Source organism: Gouania willdenowi, chromosome 9 (assembly GCF_900634775.1).
Source record: "Gouania willdenowi chromosome 9, fGouWil2.1, whole genome shotgun sequence".
Taxonomy (NCBI): Eukaryota; Metazoa; Chordata; class Actinopteri; order Blenniiformes; family Gobiesocidae; genus Gouania; species Gouania willdenowi.
In genome coordinates this window covers 10,761,999-10,785,322 of record NC_041052.1, presented here as the reverse complement: position 1 = coordinate 10,785,322, position 23,324 = coordinate 10,761,999, and the positions used below count along the sequence as shown (strand labels likewise).

Genomic DNA, 23,324 nt, shown 5'->3' with positions numbered 1-23,324 from the left:
TCATTGGGAACGCGCAAATGAGGGACGCGGGGGTGCAAGTGCGAGTTTCACATCCCGCACAAAAAACATGATCAGTTATTTTGCAAAGCACAATCAAAGCAAGTCACATAATTATTTCTCCTGGAGCAACACAACTATTTGTTGATACTGTAGTTGGTTTTGACACAAGAATACAGTACATAAATCTTACAAACCCTGTTTATCACAGTATAGTAATTTCACTGATCACCAATGGATTTACAGTATCTGCTGAGCTAACTGTTTACTTTTCCATTTCCGTCCAACTATCAGAGCAACGTTCTTGCAAACAAAACCCCAGAAGGCCCATTGCCTCCAAAGTACATCTTGTTATTTCTCAGTGTTATCAGCCAGAAAACTTCTCACAATTCCATAATCCATCCATCAGGCATTACTTTGACATCTTTGTATTTTTCTATAAAACATTTGTAAAGAAACAGGAACTAATGGCCATTTGTGAAAAAATTACTTTTGACTTTTTTGGGACTGTCAACCATGCTCTCAATCAGCCGCCTGTTATCAAAGCCAGTACAGAATTATGTCTATTGAGTTCAGTTCTCTGTGATTTATTTTGTGTGTGTGTGCATGTACAAAAAAAAGAAACCTTATGACACCCTCGTGAAACCAGATGAAGAGGCAAGTGGCCGGGTGAGGGCTTTCTGCAATGACGGGCAGGTGGGATGTCTAATCCCATCAAAGAGTGGGTTAATGTGTCCCTCAGGGCCCGCCTCTGACTTTTTAAGTGGGCCCCGATGTGAAGATATGATTCTTAAAATCAGATGGATTGAATGGCCTGAGGCTGAGAACAATGAAATGTGTGGAATGTGAAGGAGGAAGAGTGTGAACTACAGAGAGTAAAGGAATTTTTTGATGAAATCAAGGCGTGAGGGAGATGGATGAATGGCAGTGTAAGGAGAATATATACATCTGTGTGGGACTAATAGAGAAAATATGACACGGTAGGAAGTGCAGTAGCTGTAAACTCAGACGGATCGCTTAGCTTGGAGGGAAATGAGGATGGATTTAAATAAATGACTCGGCCTGGGGACACCAACAGTAAACGAGGGTGAGTGGGTAGATGAGTTTTGGGACTCCTAAGCAAGTTTTGAGGAAAGGAAGGAGAATTGAAAAAGGAAAAGGTGTGAAAGGGGGAAAAATGTCTTTATATAATCATGCTTGGCACTGATACACAGTACAATGAACCACATTCTCTGCTGTTGTCTGCATACTGAGTTTACATCTCCAATGAACTGGGAAAAACAAGTTATTATGGGTTGTGCTCCTTGTTCATGGAATACTTTGTAGAAGAACTTCAATCTTACAGAGCTGGTCTCAATGGGAGAGTTTAGAGCCTAATTGCATCAACTTGTCATAAAATCATCACTATGCTACGATTTTTTTTTTCCTTTGAATGGTCTGACTTTGTTTCATGTGGTATTTAATTGTTTTAGGAACATTTTACTATTATCTATGAAGCTGTAACTTGTTTTGTGTGCGACTGCTGCCTATCTTAACTAGGACACCTGTAAATGAGGCTATTAATCTCAGTCTGGTTCACTTGATGAAATAAAGTTTATAGTAATAATGATGATAAATGCCAGAAAACATTAAACATTTTTGAGCGATGGCAAAACAGCTTTAAAACAGACTCCCAGGGCAGTCTTTCCAAACTGCTTACTCCCTGCTTTTATTTTGTTTTTGTTTTAGGGAAAATTATTTATCTTAAAGCCTTTATTAGTTATGTATTTTAATTTATTAGAAGTTTAAAGTGTAGGAAGTTATTATGTAAAATTGACTTTTTCAAGATTTATATCATGTTACTACGTCATTCCCTCATTAAAAACATGCCTGGGGTGTTGCCTTGGCTCATTCATGTATGTTTGAGTAATCTTTAAAAACTCTGACGGCATCCATTTTAGGTGTAGCTTCACCTGAGTCCTCCTAGGAACGCCCCCACCTCCTGGAAACGCCTTGGTCCTTTTATCACCGCCCACCGCTCCACAGCAGAGCCCCTCCCCCGTGTCTTTAGCTGGTAGCAGCACAGCGTTTTATTGCAAAACATAGCTTAATTATGATGAATGCGACTTCACAGCAACATGTAGCTTCATTATGTAACATATCTAACCTTAGCCAAACATCCGGCTCCAAAATGTAACTATTTATATTGCTTTTAACATAAAATAAATTATTAATCAAACATTTTTCTGTTGCCCTTTATGATATGTAAAACCTAGTACCAGTTGGTGGTTTAACGGGTGAGCAGTGTGTCCAAAGACCCACTTATTCCCATTTATCAGGGTTGCGAGGGTCTGCCGGTGCCAATCTCCAGCTCTCATTGGGCACTGGGCAGGGGTACACCCTGGACAGGGCGCTATATTCAACATATATAATTCAACATTGATATATATATAAATATATGTCGCTAAATGCTTGGTCATGTGGATCTTGTTGGGTTCTTTCTTTCTTACTATGGACTCTATTTTTTTTAAGCGCTTTAAAATGACTTTGTTGTAATTTGCACTATATTAAAAAAGTTGAATTTAATGTAATTCAACATACATCACTTAAAGCTAGGGTAGGCAGTTTTCTCTCGATACACTTTTTAAGTTTTTGGTTGAAATTGTCTTTCTGTCCTGACAGAAATTAAGATCTTATGTGCTCTGAAAAAGGAAGGAAGAAAATCCATCATCTGTAGCAGCTGTAAACCTGTAATAACTTCAACCAATGGAAAAAAAAGAAACCTTTTTTTTTTTAACCAATCACGTCTCCCTGTCTCCCTGCTCGTTCTCGACCCCTCGCATGCACGAGCTCACACTGAAAGCGCGTCACCACCACCACAAATTTTTTAACATATACAATGATAAAGTTTGTTTACTTACTGCTGAATGAAACAAGAGACAACAACATTTCTACACAATACAAGCAATGAGCTGAGCTCCTCTTCTACAGCAGCTGTGCATGTGAGTGAGACGGAGCACAGAGGGGAGGGGGGTAAAGGCAGAGCCGTCGGGGAGGCTACATTCAAAATCATGCTGGCTTTTGAAAATTGCTTACCCTACCTTTAACCTACAGATGAATGTTCCACAACAAGCCCAGTGTCAGGGGGGACAGCAGTTTCCTTATGCATAATGTTTGACTGTTGACAAAGCATCATAGACTTACATTGTGCACTTCAACTGCACATCAATTTACAGCCTTACAACTAGCGGTTTCTATCTGCAGTTGTTAAATCTTCTTTAAATTGTTCCACGCTTGGGCTCGATTTGTGGTTTCTTTTGTATTGATTCAACATGCTGCCTCAGTGTGTATGAGTCACTTGAAATTGTTTTACGAGGTTGGTAAAATTGCTGTTGCGCTGTTTGTGGTGTCTGTCAGCTGTAGTTTTTCAGGCCTGTTTTCAGCATGTGCTGAGATCTGCACTTATACTTCCAGTTACTTTTGTTTTCTGTTCTCCTCTCTGTCTTTTCATTTTTTTTTCTTATTTCTCACTCTGTTTTGCTCCTCATTCCTGCTTAAGTTTTTCCTATTCTTTCACTCTCGTTCCCCGAAACCGAGATTAAATCCATTCCTCAGTGTCCGCAAAGCTCCAACTCAGCTTTTTACTTGTAAAAACACCAATACACTTGTTCTGAAATTATTTGTATCGGTCTGTGTGTGGGTGTTTGTGTTAGACATCTTTGTGGGTCTTTTCAAGAAGTTTGTTACCAAAAAAATAAACACTTTTTGAGCCGTATCACCCCTTACTTCAGGTTAGCTGAGCAGATTGTAAGAGAAGAGATTCTCTGTAATGGGAAGTCTGTTGCTGTTAAAACTTTTCCAAATCTCAAAATCCAAGCTTGCCAGTGTGGGCTAAGAAGATGAGCCTAATTGATGATGTGCATAAACTGGTGACATACCAATGCACATAAGAAACTCTGAAACTTTAACTTCACAACATTCAAAATGCAAGTTCCCAATACATTCTGTGTCCAAGAAATCTGCATTCAATCCCTCATTCTGATCTACCAGTATAAAGTGTGTCATATAGCACCACCAAATACAAAGCAAAAGTGTGTTACTAATGTGCGGTTTACAAAAGTTCCACTCCACACATTTGCAAATCCAATGTTCCAAATCAACTACCTCCACAAAGGAGGTCATATTTTCTCTGTTAAGTTTGAGAGGGGATACGGATCAATTTACTGATTCTTGATCAGTTTAAAACAATCGAAAAATCTCTATCCCTCATTTTTGGTGAAATTTCAAAAATGCATATCTCTGTTTGTATTTGGCCGATCTTTATAAAATTTAAGTCAGTTATATTGGGTTAGTTTCTCAATTTCTCTACCAAGTTTAATCCATATTGGATCCAGTTTGCACATTTCATTGTGATTTTTCAAAAAAAAGGGGATGCCCATACATTTGCTAGCAGTGACGTGCCATGAGCACTAGGGTAGGGTAGGCGGGGCGTTGCAAATCGAGACCACCAATGTCAACACCAATCAATGACAATTCATATGTTTTGGCTGGCAAGTGTTAATTAAAACAAAATCAACATTGTAAAACACAATTAAAGAAACATAAACAATTATTCAATAGCAGCCTCCATACTCTCCCAACAAGATATATCTCATGACACGGCAGCGAATCCGTTGTTTGTGTTGGAAACACAAAAACAAGGAGAAAATGACAACAACTCGGAACAGCCTCAGTGAGGTGCATCCACAAAGCCAATCCTTCCTTTTGTACCATTCACTGTGAAAAGTATGAAAGACTTTCTGACCTTACCTTTGCTGAAGGTCTGGTAGCTCAGGTGTTGGTCTCCCATCTTTTAAAAGCTGTCGTTTTTCCTCAAAATAAAGTTTCTTTATCGTGTCTCGCGCTGTCATCCTGACTGTAGTGTTATCCCGCCCACTCGCTAGAGAAAGTAGCAGCAGCCACACTGTATCAATTCACTAATGCACTGTGAACATATGTATAGCATTTAGCATCACACGGTTACGTCCAAAGGCAGCGTAGAGAGCTGCCTTTTTACGTAAATGGTTTTCATCTTGGAGAACTGACTACACATAAAAACACTCTATGGGAACAGAGGCAGAGCAGCAATGTGCTTTTGGGAGAGTGTGTGCCGTACCAGGAAATAGCGCTGTTTAGTCATTTGGGCTATGAAACGCCCAAAATGCTGACACTTTCAAACTTATAGGTACTGTAGGCTATCGGAAATGGAAAAATGAATAATTTATAATTAAAACGAATAATCAAAATATCAATTCACCCTTGGGTAGGCACTGCCTACCTTGCCTACCCTGACTGCACGTCACTGTTTGTTAGGTTATTGACGGGAAGAGAAATGTCTCCAATCCATTAAAATATGAATGATGATGGTATCATGATAAGGGTCACTGATCCAGATAACTGCCAATATCTGGCAAAGAGGATATTTGGTGCTTGGCAGATGTTTGTGCTCTCTTATTTGAGTACTACACGCTAACACTATATACTGTAAATTAAAATTACTATCTACCTTACGGTGTATCTGGACATGTACTAGTCCGACAAACGGTAACAAAAAAGCAAACATACACAACAAAACTAAGGAGGTATAAAAAATATGTTATGTTGAACCATACAGGAAGGAAATGGGAATTATCTGAGCCGTCGTTTTTCCAGGGTCACCTCTCATTCAGAGATGTTACATTTTTAACCTTTCACATTATTACTGAGCAGCTAATGGTTAGTGTAAGCATGCACATTAAATGCAACTCATCATAAGTGTCTTCAACCATGCTGGAACATAATCACTGTTGGTGCATGGTTGTTATGCGATACTGGCTTTTAATCACATCCAAGGTGATGCTTGTTACTGGCGTTGGCAGCATGTGTGCAGTAAAACATAACATTTAGGGTTTGTTTGTTTTCATGTCAACCTTATACTGGCAGCTGATACAGATTATGATCCCCCCAAAAAAGGAAGGACAATTGCAGATTCAAACTTCGAAGGAGACAAAAATACAATGATTTGTTTTCAAATGCCTATTTTGAACACTACAAAAAAATTCCTTTTGTCAGTAAGCTAATGATTTGTATCCAATGCTTAGCGTTTTGGTACCTTACCGTATCACAACATTATCATGTGGGCACTTTTTGATTAGATACTGTATAACAACAACAAAAACACACCACCTTGAAGAAAGTTGTTTTTTCCAGACAGCAGAATGAGATTTTCCCACTGATTTACTCTACACCATTACCATCTGTGTGCACATTTGTTCCTTTGCCTTTGTGCTCTTCCTCTTTATCAAATAATTACATTTCTAAGTAACTACATGAGAACTCCATGTTATCAGTACAAGCCGACACAAACACACACCATGTACTACTCTCGTAACGCTCTAACAGGCTGCAATTTTCAAATTGACTAGTTGGGTTGAAAATTGACAAGAGCCTGAAAAGACTGGATGTGTAACCACAAACATGGGATACCTGTCCATTTATCTAGGTGTGATTGAGTAAAGCAGTGGTTCTCAAACTTTTTTGTCAAGTACCCCCATTCTCTTATTTCTGAATCCAAGTACCCCCTTTGTCCGACTACAACATTTTGCTTAGAAAACTATTTAAAATTGGGTCCTGACCCTAAGGTTGAAAAAAACTGATTTAGTGGCTCCTGGATAGATTTATTTCTATAGTTTATGATTTCCAGTCATATCACACCTGGGGTGGGACAGAGACTGACACTTTATCTCTCTCTCCTTCCAAGGACCCCCTGTAGTGCCCTACCCCTATGGGTACACATACCCTCATTTGAGAAACACTGAAGTAAAGGTTTCTGCCTTTTCTTTAAATTCCTGTTTGTAAAATGAAATAACCATCACTTTGTACATGTGATTTATTGCAGCAGTTTGGGTTTAACCCTTTACTCTTTCCTCAGGCAAAGTTCAATGTTTTAAAAATAATTTTAAAAAAAACACCACACCTTAAAACATAGTCGTCAATAGGGCCAATGACCCCAAGGGACCTCTGAAACACAACTATAGACTACTTAACACTGTAGTAAGTAGGGATGGGAATCAAAAACTGGTTCCTTCTGAGAACGAATTAATTTCATTCATTAATTAATCAAATTGCTAGGAATTGTTTGTTTGCTTGTATTTCAATTCCGCTTATCGGTTCCTCTTACATCACAAATACGTAATGATAAACTCCTCCAGGTCCTGTATATTGTGTGTTTATGCTTATAGTTGTTTGCTGTCCACCGTGGAGAATCCACCTCCTCCACCCGCAGCCGTGCTGTCCTTCGTGCTCTGTTTGTAGCGTCTCTGTTGCTACGCTACTCACTTCCGGGTGCTTTACACTCGCGCTAAAGTTGCTTCTTGCACGGACTTTTCTTTAGAAAACATCAAACTTCAGCAAGAACACACACCTCATCACCAGTTTATCCCCATAACAAGTAATCAAACACGGGAGATGGACTGGTACTGATTGTTGTCTTAAGTTTGCTCGTTCACACACACACACGCACACGTACACGCACACGCACACGCACACACACACACACACACACACACACACACACACACACGGCTAATGACTTCACATGTAACAACAGGGACGGCGTCTCTGAAGGTCCATTTATAGAAATGTCTACAAAGCTTTACCGTTTAAATACATAACAATAAGTGCAGCTGTACTTTTGGTAAATATGTTATTTTTTATTTTTTACAGAATAATTATTTATTTTATGTTTGAATTAGTTTTGGATCAAGTTGTTCAAGTTCAGAAGGAGCACTGTAAATATTGTCAAATGTTTGTAGCCAAAATGTGTCATATGTTGTAATAATAATAATAATATTAATAATAATAATTCATTAATTTTATATAGCACTTTTGTATATATTATTATCCAGTGAAAACAATTTATACCTGGTGGAATAAAAGAGAGCTGGTATTCCTGCAGGAAGTTAATGAGACAAACATAATATAATAAAGAGTTCAAGCAAACAAATCCATTTGTATTATTTAATTCCCTCAACCAATGAGAATTGATAAGAGAATTTGTAAGGAATCGAATCGATAATCAGTATCGATTATGGCATCGGAATCGCTAAATTCTTATCAATTCCCATCCCTAGTAAGTAAGCAAAGTTTATTAATGACAAAGCAAAATAGTAAAAGAAATATCCACGCTGAGCTTTTCACCTTCTTTGTGTTATAGATTGTTGGCCAGCTTTCGATTTCCAATTCAGCAAGTGCTGTCTCAAACTTTAATGCTTTATACTAAAATGTGATTATTCCAAGAATTTCCTCCAGGTTATTCATTCTTGGTCCAGTGATAGATTTTAAAAAGAAGAAAAACTTTGATATATAAAAAAAAAAAAAGACCAGGCTTCAACGAGAGAGCGCTACAGCCGCTGCTGAAGCAGAACAATTGCAACGTCCTCGGACTTGTCTTTTACCTTCAGTGGAAACACAACCTTGTCGCAGTAACTGTGCAGCTGTCACACTGATTTACACCTGGAAAATAAAAATGATTTGGAGAATAGTTGGAGGCACCAACAGTCTTCTGTCCCTTTGATGTTAACAAGCGGTAAATCAGGTTTCAGTGCGAATGGAAGATGAAGAGGGGGACTGTGATGAGAGGGAGGGGTTGATGGAGACAAAAGAAAAGCAGCAGGTCAAGAGAGGGAAATGGAAAGTGTTGGGAGAGATATGAAGAAAGTTAAGAAAATAAAGGGGAAATTGAAAAGGAAAGAGAAAAGTGTTCACTTTTTCATTTTATGTACCGGGAGGAGCAACAGAGGAAAGTTAAATTAAAAGGAAATAAGAGGTTAGAGGAGATAGCGAGCAGACGTTTTAGCTCCGATGGGCAAAATGTTATCCTCTTTTCACATCAAAGAGTTTCATCACAAAGCCTAAACCACACAAAACGGGTGTTGGTGTAATCTTTTTTCTTTATACTTTTTGTCTTGCATGATTTAACATTAGCACCTTGCGGGCCGCTGAATTAAATGCTGAAGGACATTTCTTTCATGAAACATTAAACATTTTTTTCATTTTATTATTTCCTTTTTTTTGCCAAGTTAAGACCAGAGTGTCATGTGGTTTAAAAAAAAAAAAAAAACTGTCAGAGAAATTAAAATAATTACCTTTTGTGAAATCTGCTTGATATTTAGATAAAAAACCACCACTGCATTAGTGTGTATACATAACTGTGGAATCCACAACATAGATTTAAAAAGGAAAAAAAAAAAAACAAAATAAGAAAACAGTCTTAAGAAGGGAGCTAAAAAGACTAAAATGTCTTAAAAGCTAAATCTAAATACCAAGTCAGAGAAAACTTAATGAAATAAAGAATGGTGGAGGGGGAGGGAAGATAGGTGTAAAGTAGTGGGAGGGTAGAAATGTACTGACAACAAACAGTCTCACCATAGATATCTATAAATATTACATCTTTATATGACTTTGGTCATATTAGCAACAACACTTTTACCAGCATCACAAACCTGCATCTGCTGAAAATCTATCAAACATGTATTTATGTTATTAAATAATGTGTACTGAGGTCCAGAGGTGTAAAGAGTACTGATATATCCTACTTGTACTCAAGTACAAGTAAAAAGTAGCTGAATTAAATAGTACTCAAAGTAAAAGTTATTAGTTACTTTCAAACCCCCCCCAAGTTTATTGTTGGTTGCCACAGTTTTCCTTGCATACAGTAAATATCTCATGTATAAACTTCATTTTGAACAATTGGAATCTAATTTATTTTCCACAAAGGCATTTGTATAAAATAAAAGGTTTGTCCAAACATACATTTTTTTTTTAAGATAACAATAACTATAACTACATTTATGAACTCTAAAACTGAGAAAATAAACTCCATTCAATGCTGTTTTGGTGTTGTGCATTAAGTTTAATCTGATTGATCGGCATGTGATGCATTTGATTGTCTGGTCATTTAAATTTTTGTAGTTTCACAATGGTCGATAATTTTCTCAGTAACGGTTGGGTGTAGAAATGTAACTAATAACTTTACTTCTTTTAAAACATACTTAAGTTCAAGTAAAGTGATTGATTTAGAAATATACTCAAAAAACAACTCACTTACAGTAACGTGAACTGTAATCTGTTACTTTCACCTCTGCTGAGGTCTAATGTATAGCAGGAAAACAATTGCCTTATGTGCTTTGAACTTGGAAATGTTTTTGCCTTTGTTTTAATCCAACCAATACCAATTGTTGCTGATTCAGCTTTCATGTGAAAGCTGTTATGTTTGATGATGAATTACTTCTTGAAGACAATCCTCCTGTTTGGTGCTTTTGTGGTTTTTTGTGGTTTTGTCATGTGACATAATAATATAAAAGATTTAGTTTGAAAGTGAACTAAATACTGTCGTGCCATTACACCCACAGCAAGTTGTGATGACTTCTTTTTCCTTGTTGTTGAGCATGTGGGCTGCATAAACCAACAAACGTCAACTCAATCCGTCACACAGTCAGAGTAGAAGAGGCTGACGCTGGAGAAAATTCATTTTTTCCCCCATTGTTCTGGCTGTCAAAGTCTCTGTATGAGTTCTGTCCACTTTTGTGAAGTGACTTATTTTAGGCTAAATGCCATTTTCTCCTCTTCTGTTTGTTCATGTCCAATCCAAACAAACTCAGAACATGACAATTGTTTTCGAAAGCCTTTGATTTTCATCAGTCAAGCGTGTGCATGCGTGTGTGTTCATGTGGTGCTCTTCTCCATCTTCCAGGTTTCCTCAAACTGTGACCAGGTGTTGGTGAACGGAAAAGAAATGCGTGGTCGACAGTCGCTAGCAGTCAACTTTACGTACCTGCACCTCTCCACACAGCTGCAGCTCACCGTGTGGGTGCCCAAGCTTCCTCTGCAGATTGATGTGTCTGACACTGAGCTGAGCCAGGTCAAAGGCTGGAGGGTACCCATCACAACCAACAAAAGGTCAGATTAGTGTTCTGTGTAGTGTGAGCACATGTGATTTATTGTATCACCTACATATATAAAAACAGCTACAAATGTTTCTTTTGGCGCATTGGCGCGCACGTCCCCTATTTTTACTTGATGCACTCTAACAATTTGACTCTTTTCATCGGTTTCCTGTTGGCCGTGTATCAAGTACAACTTCTGTGTGACATTGGATGCTAACACATTGCAGCCCACAAAGTAAATGCACCAATTACAGAAAAATTCAAAAAAAACAACAACAAAATCACACAAAAAAAGGTTTAAAAAAAACATACAAAATTAAAGCTGCAAGCAGTGTTGAATGGGCCCTCGCAACCACACGCATGTCGGGAAGTGTGTTGCATGTTGGGGTGTGGCATAAATTTACAAATGTTGACACGTAGACGACCATTTTTAAGGATTATATCACAAACTTTCCAGCAATGTTATGTGCAATTATAATGCCTATGATTTCCTTTTTCCAATAGGTGGTTCTATGACTATCAGTGACAATTGGGTTAAACCATAACTCATTTTTTTGGCGTAAAAATGAAAGCTGCTATATTTAATTAGCATCTGCTTAGCTCTAGAAACTCTAGAAACTCTAAAAAAGTTTGCAGACATTCGACAATCAGGCAAAGGTGATCAAAGCATGCAAAGGCTCATCAGTACTAGAATTCTGACATCATCAAATAATACACCAATACAATAGGTTAACGTGCAAAACAACATTAAAAATACACTAAATTATTCATAGCACACAAAACAACAACTAAAGTTCAAAAACCCTTTGTTCTTCCGGCATTAATGCTCAGATTGGTTATTATTCTAAATGCTGAATTGAATGTTGATAATGTGGCCCTCTGATCAGATACAATCACATGTCCGTGGCCCTCACTGTGCAAAAGTTGCCCATCTCTAGTTTAGATGATTAGCTAAAGTTAAACCTGAGCATCAGAATGGAGAAGAATTAATATAATTAAATATCACATTGTTTATCCCAGGACAGTGTATGTTTTGGTCATTTCATTTTCCGTTCAGAAAAAGAAATCAAAAAACAAAAAAAAACAAATGGTTATTTGATTTTTATTTTCAAATTGAAAAACTAAAATTCAAAGCATATTTCTTTATCAACAAACATTTAAAAATTGATTGATTTTAAATTTTTGTTTCTAAAACCAAAAAAATCTGAAATACCAGAAGACAAAAACAAAAAACACTCCCATTTTTTTCATGTACTGAGTTCACATCGTACTGAGATTGTATATGAGCATATGTGCGCATGCGCGCACATGCGCACTGCCGAAAAAGGAATTTTTGCAAAAATAAATAAATAAATTTTGTTTTCAAAGTGAACGGACAGGTGTTTTATTTGTTTATTGGGTTATGTTAGGGTTAGAGTTATGGTTATAATCTCAGTACGGAGGTAAACTCAGTACGTGACACTGGAAATTGTTCTTTTCAAAATAAGAGCACATGTGAGGGCATTTTGTTGTTTTTCTGGCGCCAAAATATATTAATTATTTCTATAATTTCCCTGCGTTAAGTCACAAAAGTCACAGACCATTTTCTGTGCAAAATCTCCTCACGTCTTGCTAAAAAACCCCTTCCACTCCCACTTCGATGCAATATATTTGCAGGGATTTCTGCAAATGACAAGCCTTGTTTTGTCATTCAAAAACATTTTTCGAGTGCTTTTCCAAAGACATTTTAAACAGCAGGGAAAATATAGAAATAATTCATATATATTTTGGTGCCAGAAAAATAGCATCGTCCTCATATACTGTATTTGCCCTTATTTTGAAGAGAACAACTTCCGGTTCATAATGAAAAACTGGAGGTTTTTTTTTGTTTTTGTCTTCTGGTATTTCTGTTTTTTTGGTTTGAGAAACAAAAATTGAAAATCAATAATTTGTTTGTTTATCCCGTCTTGAACCTGATGAAGAAATATGCTTTGAATTCCAGTTTTTTTTATTTTATTTTAAACGAAAATCAAATAACCTCTCGTCTTTTGTTTTTGGAATTCCATTTCTGAACGAAATATTAAATGACCAAAACATACACTGACCATCCCAGGACTCAGTGTCACTCCTTAACACTGAGCTGCAGCGAGAAAAATATGTAAAATTAATTGGACTTTATTGTTTTTAAAAGATGAAGGAATTTGAAGTTCATTGTTAAACTAAAACACTGGACTGGTGGTAATGCTAGAGACTCAGGGAATTCTACTCTTTTGCACTTAATCAGTAGCATTTTAATCAAGAAAAGTACATCTTAGGGATTAATCAATGGACAAAATTCTGCAAAAAAAACAAAAAACAGGGACATCCACTGAGAGATAAATTTTATAAAACTATGAACGCTAACACAAATGATAACAAGTGCTCAAGTGGTGGAGACTGCCTTATTCAAATTAGGTTTTTTTTTCTGTCAAGTAAGGTAGTTAATAACTCATGTTTAATAAAAGTATACAGAAACATTTCTACCTACATTCTTAATAAGCAGTGAATAGGATTAATTGGAGGAAACCAGAGAACCTGTAATAAATTAACATGATGGGAAAACCTGCAAACTCCATTTTTCCAGTTTAGAAGGAGCATTGGTAACCTTTGCACTAAGCATTTGACTATCCATCCATCCATCCATCTTCTCCCGCTTAGCCGTTTCCGGGTCGCGGGGGCAGCATCCTCAGTAGGGAGGCCCAGACTTCCCTCTCCCCGGCCACTTCCTCCAGCTCTTCCGGGGGGACCCCGAGACGTTCCCAGGCCAGCCGAGAGACATAGTCTCTCCAGCGTGTCCTGGGTCTTCCCCGGGGCCTCCTTCCGGAGGGACGTGCCCTGAACGCCTCACTAGGGAGGCGTTCAGGGGGCATGTTCTTTCGGTCATGACCCAAAGTTCATGACCATAGGTGAGGGTTGGAACGTAGACCGACCTGTAAATCGAGAGCTTCGCTTTTTGGCTCAGCTCCCTTTTTACAATGACGGACTGGTGCAGACTCTGCATCACTGCAGACGCCGCACCAATCCGCCTGTCGATCTCTCGCTCCATCCTTCCTTCACTCGTGAACAAGACCCCGAGGTACTTGAACTCCTCCACCTGGGGCAGAACCTCATCTCCAAACGGGAGAAGGCACTCCACCTTTTTCCGGTCGAGAACCATGGACTCGGATTTGGAGGTGCTGATTCTCATTCCGGCCGCTTCACACTCGGCTGCGAACCGATCCAGTGAGAGTTGAAGGTCACGGTATGTTGAAGCCAACATTTGACTATTCTTCTCTATTATTTCCTGATCCTTGGTAAAGTGCTTGTTGCACCAGAACATACTGAGAAGAAAGATAGAACAGAAATCTTTACACACAGCCTTATGTGGTTATTTTTTTCTGATCACACAACCTTCCAACCTCGTTTCTTCTTCAACTACAACGAGCAATGGTTGAAAAGAAAAAGAGTGGTCCGGATGTTCGTTGTTGTCATTGTTTCTTTGCGTGGTGTGTGTGTGTGGTTTAACACATTTCTCTGCACACATGAGAGAGAGCGAGGCCATACGAGTGTGATGTGTTAATACGTGTGGATGCGTCTGCCTTTTTGTGCGCACAGGATGCTGTGCTCAGTGATCGAGGCTGTTCAAGGCACACAGGTCTCCTGTAAGGTCAAGGTCTGACATGATGTACTGATGATGACTACCATAGCTTTAGCATTGCCACCGCTGAATGAATTAATTCACATGTACACGTACAAAAGGAAGACAATGCAAGAGAGTGAATCAAATGATAATGGTGCTATTATGCTCTATTGTGCTATTATGTGGGAAGAACAAAAAGGGGAAAGCAGAGAAAGGATAAAGGCAGAATGACCGAGGGAGCAGTCAGTGCTCAAGTTTGTTCTATCTACTGTTTAAGAGCGCGGGCAATGCAATAGTCTTCATGGTGATTGTTATAAAAACAACAAAACATATTGAGCAGCTAGATCAGTGGATCGCAATGGAAAGAGCATTAAAGGAAGACAGAAAAAGCTTGAGGTAATGGCAGCGTTTTACAAAAAGTGCTGTGAGTTGTAAGACCCATTGATTGTCTTTATTCCAAGCCTTTTTCTTTGTTCAAGGTTTTTAATGCTAGAGAAGACGCGTGTTTCTGGATAGAAAAAAAAAATTCATAAAGAATTCTTCTGCACAACTCGACGTGTGGCGGCCATCTTCCACGACCATTTCGGTTTAGTGTAAACAATGTTACTAACTTCAAAAAAATAAAAATAAAACAGATGGTAGCACTTTACTTGAAGTTTTATACATAAGGCTGACATTATTATGACATGACACCTGTCATTAGAATGAATAAGGTGTCGTGAAGGCTGTTATTAAGTGTTGTTCATTACCCTAACCCCTAACCCAGGGGTCTCCAATCCTGGTTCTCAAGGGCCAATATCCAGCATGTTTTAGATGTTTCCCTCTTCCAACACACCTGATTCAATGCAATGGTACTAATAATTTGCATTCTAATTTATTTCGGAGTTTAGGTTTTCGACCATTACATTTTATTTATAGTTCAAACTAGTTGTTGTTTTACTGAAAAGTGCATTTTGAATTACATGAAATTACATTATTTTTCACGGCAAATGTAATTTACCCTGAAAAATAGTTATTTTACTGTGCAGCATACCGAATTGAAATGAAAATTGCTCTGAAATTCCAATTTAAGTCATGAATATGAATTAAGGTGGCCAACAGGAAGCAGGATTACTATAATAATTTGAATTACTAGAAGCGTAACAAATTGATCTTGATATAATGTTCTCCCCAATGCTGGGGCTTCCTCCCTATGTGGTGAGTATGTTGCCATGCACTATATGTAGTGCTTTAAAAAAAAAAAATCAGTAATAATTACAGAGGCTTTAGGTTTGACACGTTTATTTAATAGAATGATTTCTACCTGTCAATCATTCTCTTAATTTTTGACTGCTAATGTCACACATGGTATTATTTTGACTCATTTACACTCATAAACCTCAGACATAGCTTATGATAGCAACTTTTCTTGTTCTTATATCCTACATGTATTTTTAAGCGTATTAGAGATAAAGACAGATAAGTACTTTTTATTCTCCTCGGGTAAGGCCAAAGACTCAGCTTTAGGGACCTCTTGTAACTCACGGAACATAGTCTGTCTATGGCCAGAAATGTCTACGACCTGAGGTACAATGACTTCCTGTGCAGATCCCTGTAAAAAGGCAGGAGCTGTCAAGATTCTTCTTTATTTACAGAAGTGTGGGCTGTGCTGTGCCTTTGTTCCCAATCGCTCTCCCTTCTCATTCTGTTCTTCTGGGCCTGTTTTTCAATTTTGCCAATTTCTCTTCAGAAAGCCTGTGTGCTGAGATGGACACACAAACACCTTACAGACATTGTAGAACAGAAACACTATTATACGCACACACACACAACCGCACAAACACGCACGTACTCACACCTATATATCTTTGACTATAGGACACTGGGGAATAGGGAGGAGAATTCCTGTAATATTACTTTAGTCTCACAGGTAGTGGAATGGTAAGTCGTGTGTGTGTGCTTGTGTGCGTGTGTGTGTGTGCCTTTATTTACTGCAGAGGGAGACTTAAAAGAAAATAAACGTGTCTTTCTTTGTGTCTACCTGAAAGAATGAAAGAAAAGAATGGATTTTCAATGCGAAACTAAAAGTATTTGTCTTTCAATACTGACGTCACCATCAAAACACAACATGAACAGTTTTGAAATTTTAATGACTATTTCTGCTAACTTTTAAATATTATGTTACTTCACTCTGGCGTTTGTTTATTCGATTGTTTTTCGTCTGTTAGAAGAATTACATCAAAAGTACAGATTTTGACAAAAATGGAAGCAAAGATAGAACTTATGCCATGGAAGATTCTATAAAATCTTGGAGGGGATTGGATCAATACCAAAATGTAAAAAAAACAAAAACCCTATCTCTCATCATTGGCGAAATATCAAAAAATTCACATCTCCTTTCATAATTATAACTGTATTTTAAGTTGCACAACAGACCCTATTTTAATGTCAGACGATACAAAAGTTCAATAGTAGAGGTGAAGGAAGTACGTACTCTAAATCAGTCATTTTGCTTAAGTACGTTTTAAAAGAAGTAAAGCAAATAGTTACATTTCTACACCCAACTGTTGCTGAGTAAATTATATAGTTTTTGTTTGAAATTGATCAATGGACATTGTGAAACATAAAAAAATGAAATGACCAGACAACAATCAAATGCATCACATCATAGCCGACCAATTACCGGGGTTTCCACTGGATACGTCTCCGCTCCGCCACGGCACCGATCCAGTATTTCACCGCTGTCCACCGTCCGGTAATTCACACCGGTTGCGTTTTGAGTGCGCCGCGGTGCGCTCCGGTCGAACGAGTGTGACGTCACGAGACAGAGCAGTTCTCACGATATTTATATAATCGCGCGAGAACGCGGTTAAATGTATGTGTTATAAACACAACAATAAACAGACAAACAAATCAGTGTTCCTAACGAAGGAGAACAAGAAGGTTGGACTCTGGATTTGTCATAGTCACATTTTTTAGCAACAGCCAACAGAGAAGAGATAAAACTGCACCAGTAAAACATAAACTAAATCAAAGTTGCTGCAGTTTCCAGTACAGTTACAGTACGAGAGGAATCAATATAGTGGATGTGGATTTGTTTTTACACATCATGACGTTTTGGTGATGTATTTACTTGAAATATAATCTGAAGTGTTTTATTTTGAAAAGTAACCCGATATTTTATTCTGGAGTACGTGGTTAATTTCCTGTTTAGCTTCATTTGCTCTGTGCTGATTGATGCGTCGTGCTCCGGTGTCCGCCAGAAATAGAAGCCCTGCGTATATCTGGCGGAGGGTACCGGACTACCGCATCTGGGAAGGAGCAGACACGCACCGCAGTGGACCCGGTGGAAATTAACACATAGACTAAAGTGGAAACCTATCAGCTCCGGTGACGGAGCCGCATCCAGTGGAAACTGGGAGTTAGATTAAACGTAATACACGGCACCAAAACAGCTTTGAATTGAGGTTATTTTCTCTGTTTTAGAGTTCATGAATTTAGCTATACTTTATCTTGAATTGAATTGATTTGCATTATTTTATTTAAAAAAGAATTGTACATTTTGACAAACCTTTTTTTTATACAGATGCCTTTGTGGAAAATAAGTTAAGTTCCAATTGTGCAAGATTTGGTCTCTTCCTTTTTAAGTTTATACACGAGATGTTTACTGTATGCAAGGGAATCGTGGCAATATTTATTACCAAAAATAAACGTGGGGGATGAAAGCAACTAGTAACTTTTACTTTGAGCACTATTTAATTGAGCTACTTTTTACTTGTACTTCAGTATTTTATGTATGACTTACTTTATATTATATTATATTTCAATCAAGTAACAGTACTTTTACTTGAGTAGGATACATCACTACTTTTTACATCTCTGGTAGGAAGCAATTTGCAATGAAGTTGATGAAGACGGTTTTGTCATCCCAGAGTCCTATATAAATAATCCCCTCATTGATCACTCAGTGTCTTTTTTTTTTTGGACATAATATGCACTAAACTCCTTGGAAACTCAGCTGCGCTTCCCTTTAACAGACTCTTGGAATTGCGCTTGGTTGCTTGTTTAGTGGCACCCTTTCAAAGAATTACTGAGTCTGTGAAGGCCCACTGATGCATTTGAGCTCGGCCAAGTTCTTTATCTCTTTCTCCAAACAACAGCTGTTCATCTCCAGCTCTTTCATCAACCCTATCCAAGTCTGTTAGAAAGAACACTCACCAAATGCTAAAGCTAACCTATGATTGATTCACACTCTACTGTGCAAACATAGGGCCCAATGAAGTTTCCATGTGTATGACTAATCAGTCTTAGTAGGTAAAAAAAACAGTTGGGTTACAGAAGTTGAGAAAGAAAATGTCAATGATAAGAGGGGTCCATGTGAATTTTTGCATAAGCAGCATCTCATGTAATAGAAGAGTTTTTTTTCTGAAACATTAGCTGAGTTTCCATTACAAATTTTCGCAAAATAAAAGCAATATTTCTAAATGTCGACAAAGTATAATTACGCTTTGAACGCGTTTCCATTTAACGTTGTTTTTGGGAGGAGCCTCGTAACTCCTGTGAAATCTCATCCCGCGAGACTTCGCTGCAGAAAGACGGACACTCCAAACCTTCTTATAACACTCCGTATTGCTTTGTTGTTTCGCGTCTAATGTGGCAGTAATAGTTTTTAAGTATAATGCTAAGAAATATACCGGTCTCCTCTCTGTCCACGCGTACCGCGTCATGTTTTTTCTGAGATAAGTGGTCATGTGACCAGGTACGTCACGCTCTGTGACGTGTATTTGCAGAAAAAGTGTTTCCATGGCGCTTTTGCGACACATTTCAATATCGAAATGTCTGAAATACCTCCTTGTGAAAGCGTCAACACAGTTTTTAGCAATATTTGAGTGTTTTTTTCAAAATGTAGGTATTTCCATCACCAGTTTTTATTGCGCTGTTTAGATTTTGTGCATTTCCATGGGTAATGGAAACCCAGCTTGTGAAATTTCAAGAAAAATGGCACCTCCATTGAAATTCAATCAAAAACCTTTAACCAGATAATACAGTATGATGTCCAAACTCTGTGTTGAACATATGAACATTATACATGAACAACTTCTCCTTTCTTTTCCTTTTTCCTCTGTCTGTGCCACCTGTTTCTTTTTTCTTCCAAGGCCTACAAGAGACAGTGAAGATGATGAAGATGATGACAGGAAGGGTAAAGGCTGCACTCTGCAGGTACCACTTAATATCTTTAAATGCTTTTTAAGGGATTTTAACAAATTTGGTTAAATTTTAAGTGTAATGCTTGATACTGATTAACATTTTTTTTTTTTACATTTTCAGTACCAGTATGCTCTGGTTCGGGTTCTCACTCATTTTGTGGCCGAACCTTCGGATCCAGGAGGGGATAGGGTCTACATGTTGGGTGCTGACTGGCAAGCTGATATCACTCATCTGGTCTTAGACCAGCTAAAGGTTTGTACACCCAAACTCCCAAATACAGTATACCGTTCCCCCCCCCAAAAAATATTAACTTGCCTTAATTTCTTAGGATTGTGTCACATGAGATGATGTTGATAAGTGCATACTATCCTAGAGTGAATGTTCATCTATGGCTCTCAGTAACTCTTGGTTTTGCTTCATCAGTGGAGATCTCATAAAGAACATAATATTTCCTGGTTGTTGTCAGGAGCTTTGAGTTTATCATAAACACAATGTTTTTTTTAAATAAATAATACACTGTAGCTTTCAATAAAAATATTACACATTTGGCTTTGCAACATTAAAAACTAACTATGAATAATTTAGTTAACTGGAAGCACAATAGAGAATTATAGGAACAAAAACACAGTGTATTGTTTGTCTACTATCAAAAAAAAATATCAATAGGAAAAACAACTTTTGTACACTGTTTCATCAGCTTTAAATATAGATTACCTATTTTATTTTATTTTTTCAGTGTTGCTTACTCTACTGGTTGAACAAACCATGAAGTGGTTTATACGTTAAAGTGTAAATAATAGTGGTGGGACGATACACTCAGTTCACTGAGTTCAATACGCTAGACGATAATGGGCTCGCGATAACGACAAAATGGTTTTTTTAAAAGAAAAACAGACCAAAAAAGTACAGTTGGAAAATAGCCTTACATTCCTGGGTAGGGTCAAATTATGATTGTGTTTGTGTAATTGGTAATAAATTACAATTATGATGAAATTATAACTGTAATCTTAATCGGAAAAATCTGTTGCTGTTGTATTAAAAATGGAATTGTAATTGAGTTCAGATAAAATACATTGTAATTGGCATGAATATCCTATATGTCATTTACAATGTAATTAAACCTGTGCAACCATGTTACAGTTCTATGGTTTACAGATACGTAGTTAACAATATTTCCATTGATAAGGAAGCCTGACAAAAAACAAATTGGATTATAGATCATATTTGTTTGTGTATTTTACAGCTAATTTAAGACGTGGGTTAAACTGACCCACTATCATAAGAGATGCTAACACAAAAGGAATGTTACTTTTTATGGGCTTATTTATTAAAGGCTCAGTAATTGTGATTAATTGTAATTGAACATGGATTACTGAAGACCTTTTCAACTCATTAACAATTAACAATTTTTAATCAGCCCCGCCCCCACCCCACGCGATACCAGTTGTAACCTCAGTGATACATCTTGTGACGTTTTTATATAGCAATGTCGTCCCACTTTTAATAAATAATTATCATAAATGTCCTTTGTAATAAACAAAGACATTTTTCTGGGTTGTGTGTAATAGTTAAGTCTTTTTCCTTCAGGTGGAAGATCCGCGCATTGCCAAGCTCATAGATGGGCGAATTCTGGTTGGACGGGACTTGGGGATTACTACAATTCAGGTATGTAATCATAGATCTTTGTATTTCTATCGTTTCTCTTGATTTGTGCATGGTATATACATTTAAACACACAGAACACAAACCCAGATACATTATGAACTCCAGGGACCAGTCTGCTTGCTTTTGATCTTTGGTTTTATTTCACGGCATTAAGAAATTTAATTAAGGAATAAAACTTCTAGATACGGCTCAAGTCAATTCAACCAAACACAACAAAAGCTTGTAAAGTCCAACAAACCAAAGATGAATGCAGCTGACAAAGGGCAAAGTCTGTGTGTAATGTACTGCACACATTTGGGTATCTGCTCCACACAATGTTCCTAGAATTGAGCTTTCCATTAGTGTATGTAATTGCTACCACTGATCGCCACAGCCTGGGATAGACTAGTGTTCCTTTTGGTTCATGCGCTCCAGGCACTAAATGAAAGTAAACAGGCCAGTTGGTGGCCAGTTATGAAATACGCTAAAAAAAACCATAAAGAAAGTTCAGGGAATAAAAAGAAAAGCTTAGGGCTAAGAGGTTTTTGCCAGTTAGTCTTCATGGGGGACATTCAATTGCTGCTCCACTAGTGCAATGAACTTCTGCCACTGGTGAGAATTTAATCCCTCTATACTGGAAGAGTAAAGTCTTGTGCTTTAAAGGTTACCTACAGTGAATTCTAATTGCAAGCTTTATCAAAAGATGATATATGATAGTATAGGTTTGGTCTGGAAACTTTCTTTCAAAGTATTTATAACGCAGCCAGAAAAAACAAAAAAAAAACCCTGGTCAGCACAGAGACACGGTGGTTGCCTTAATGCTGACCTCAGACGCTTGTAGTGACATCGAGTCTCTCTCCTGCTCGCTTCGGTCACGTAGTGCGACCTTCGTCACTTCTCATACATAACAGTGCAGCCGGCTGTGGTTGCGTCAGTGCACAACAAAAGCTCACAATAACAGCTTTTGACATGTCAGAACTAGCTGCAACACACATTATTGTGTTGTCCATTAAAATAAAAAATAAAATGTGGAGAGAAGCACACAAAAAATCATTCAATAAAGAAGAAAATATAATAAATCAAGTAGGAGCTATATACGTCACAACCGGCCAAATATGGCTGCTACCCATAGATTGTATTTTAAAGTATAAATTTATTCCAATAAAATATTTCAAATATGTGTTGTTGTTTTTAATAAATGTGCATATATATGTTTTGGTAATATATTAAACACATTTTATGTTAAATCCATGACTAGTACATAAATCCTTTCACCGATGATAACCTATTTCTGTTTCACACAGAGAAAACACTAGTGTTATTAACATATCGTGCAAAATATCTACCTTGGTTGAAATCCAGGTTACACTTTGCACAGAAAAGTGTTTTTTTTCCTTTCTTTTGCAAGGCGGGACTTTAAACAACCACTGCAGTACTGAAAGCACTTTCTACGTCTACTCCTTTAACCCCAAGCCTCCTTTGTTCGCTTGTTATACAATTATTCACAATTATCTGTGGGATTTGGCCCTGACATCACAGTGTCATGTTCTGTAATTATACACTTATAATGCAAGACACACACTTGAGTGTTTGATGAGTTTTCTCATTGAGTATTTGCAATATCTCAATTAAAAGGTAGAGAACCATTTGCTGTCCTATCTATCTATCTATCTATCTATCTATCTATCTATCTATCTATCTATCTATCTATCTATCTATCTATATATGTATCTTATTCTGTTTTAAAACCAAATCAAAATAACAAAAATAATACCACTAGCCACTAATGGCAGCCATCAACACACACAGAAGTTGATCACAAGAAACGAGGAGCACCAGTTGATTCGTAGGGACTTGGTTTGGGAACCGGAGGGTTGCCGGTTCAAGTCACGGTGCGAACCAAACATATGGAAACT

General features: G+C 37.6%; 1 protein-coding gene across 1 annotated transcript in view; it reads left to right on the top strand.

Annotated features, from left to right (window-relative positions):
• LOC114469412 (transmembrane protein 132D-like) overlaps positions 1–21,527 on the top strand; it is a 184,493-nt gene extending 162,966 nt beyond the window's left edge. The window contains 4 exon segments of the mRNA XM_028456921.1: positions 10,748–10,953; positions 19,713–19,776; positions 19,885–20,016; positions 21,352–21,527. Of these exon segments, the coding sequence (XP_028312722.1) occupies positions 10,748–10,953; positions 19,713–19,776; positions 19,885–20,016; positions 21,352–21,471 (522 nt within the window). The 3' untranslated portion in view covers positions 21,472–21,527.
• Positions 21,528–23,324: the final 1,797 nt, after the last annotated feature.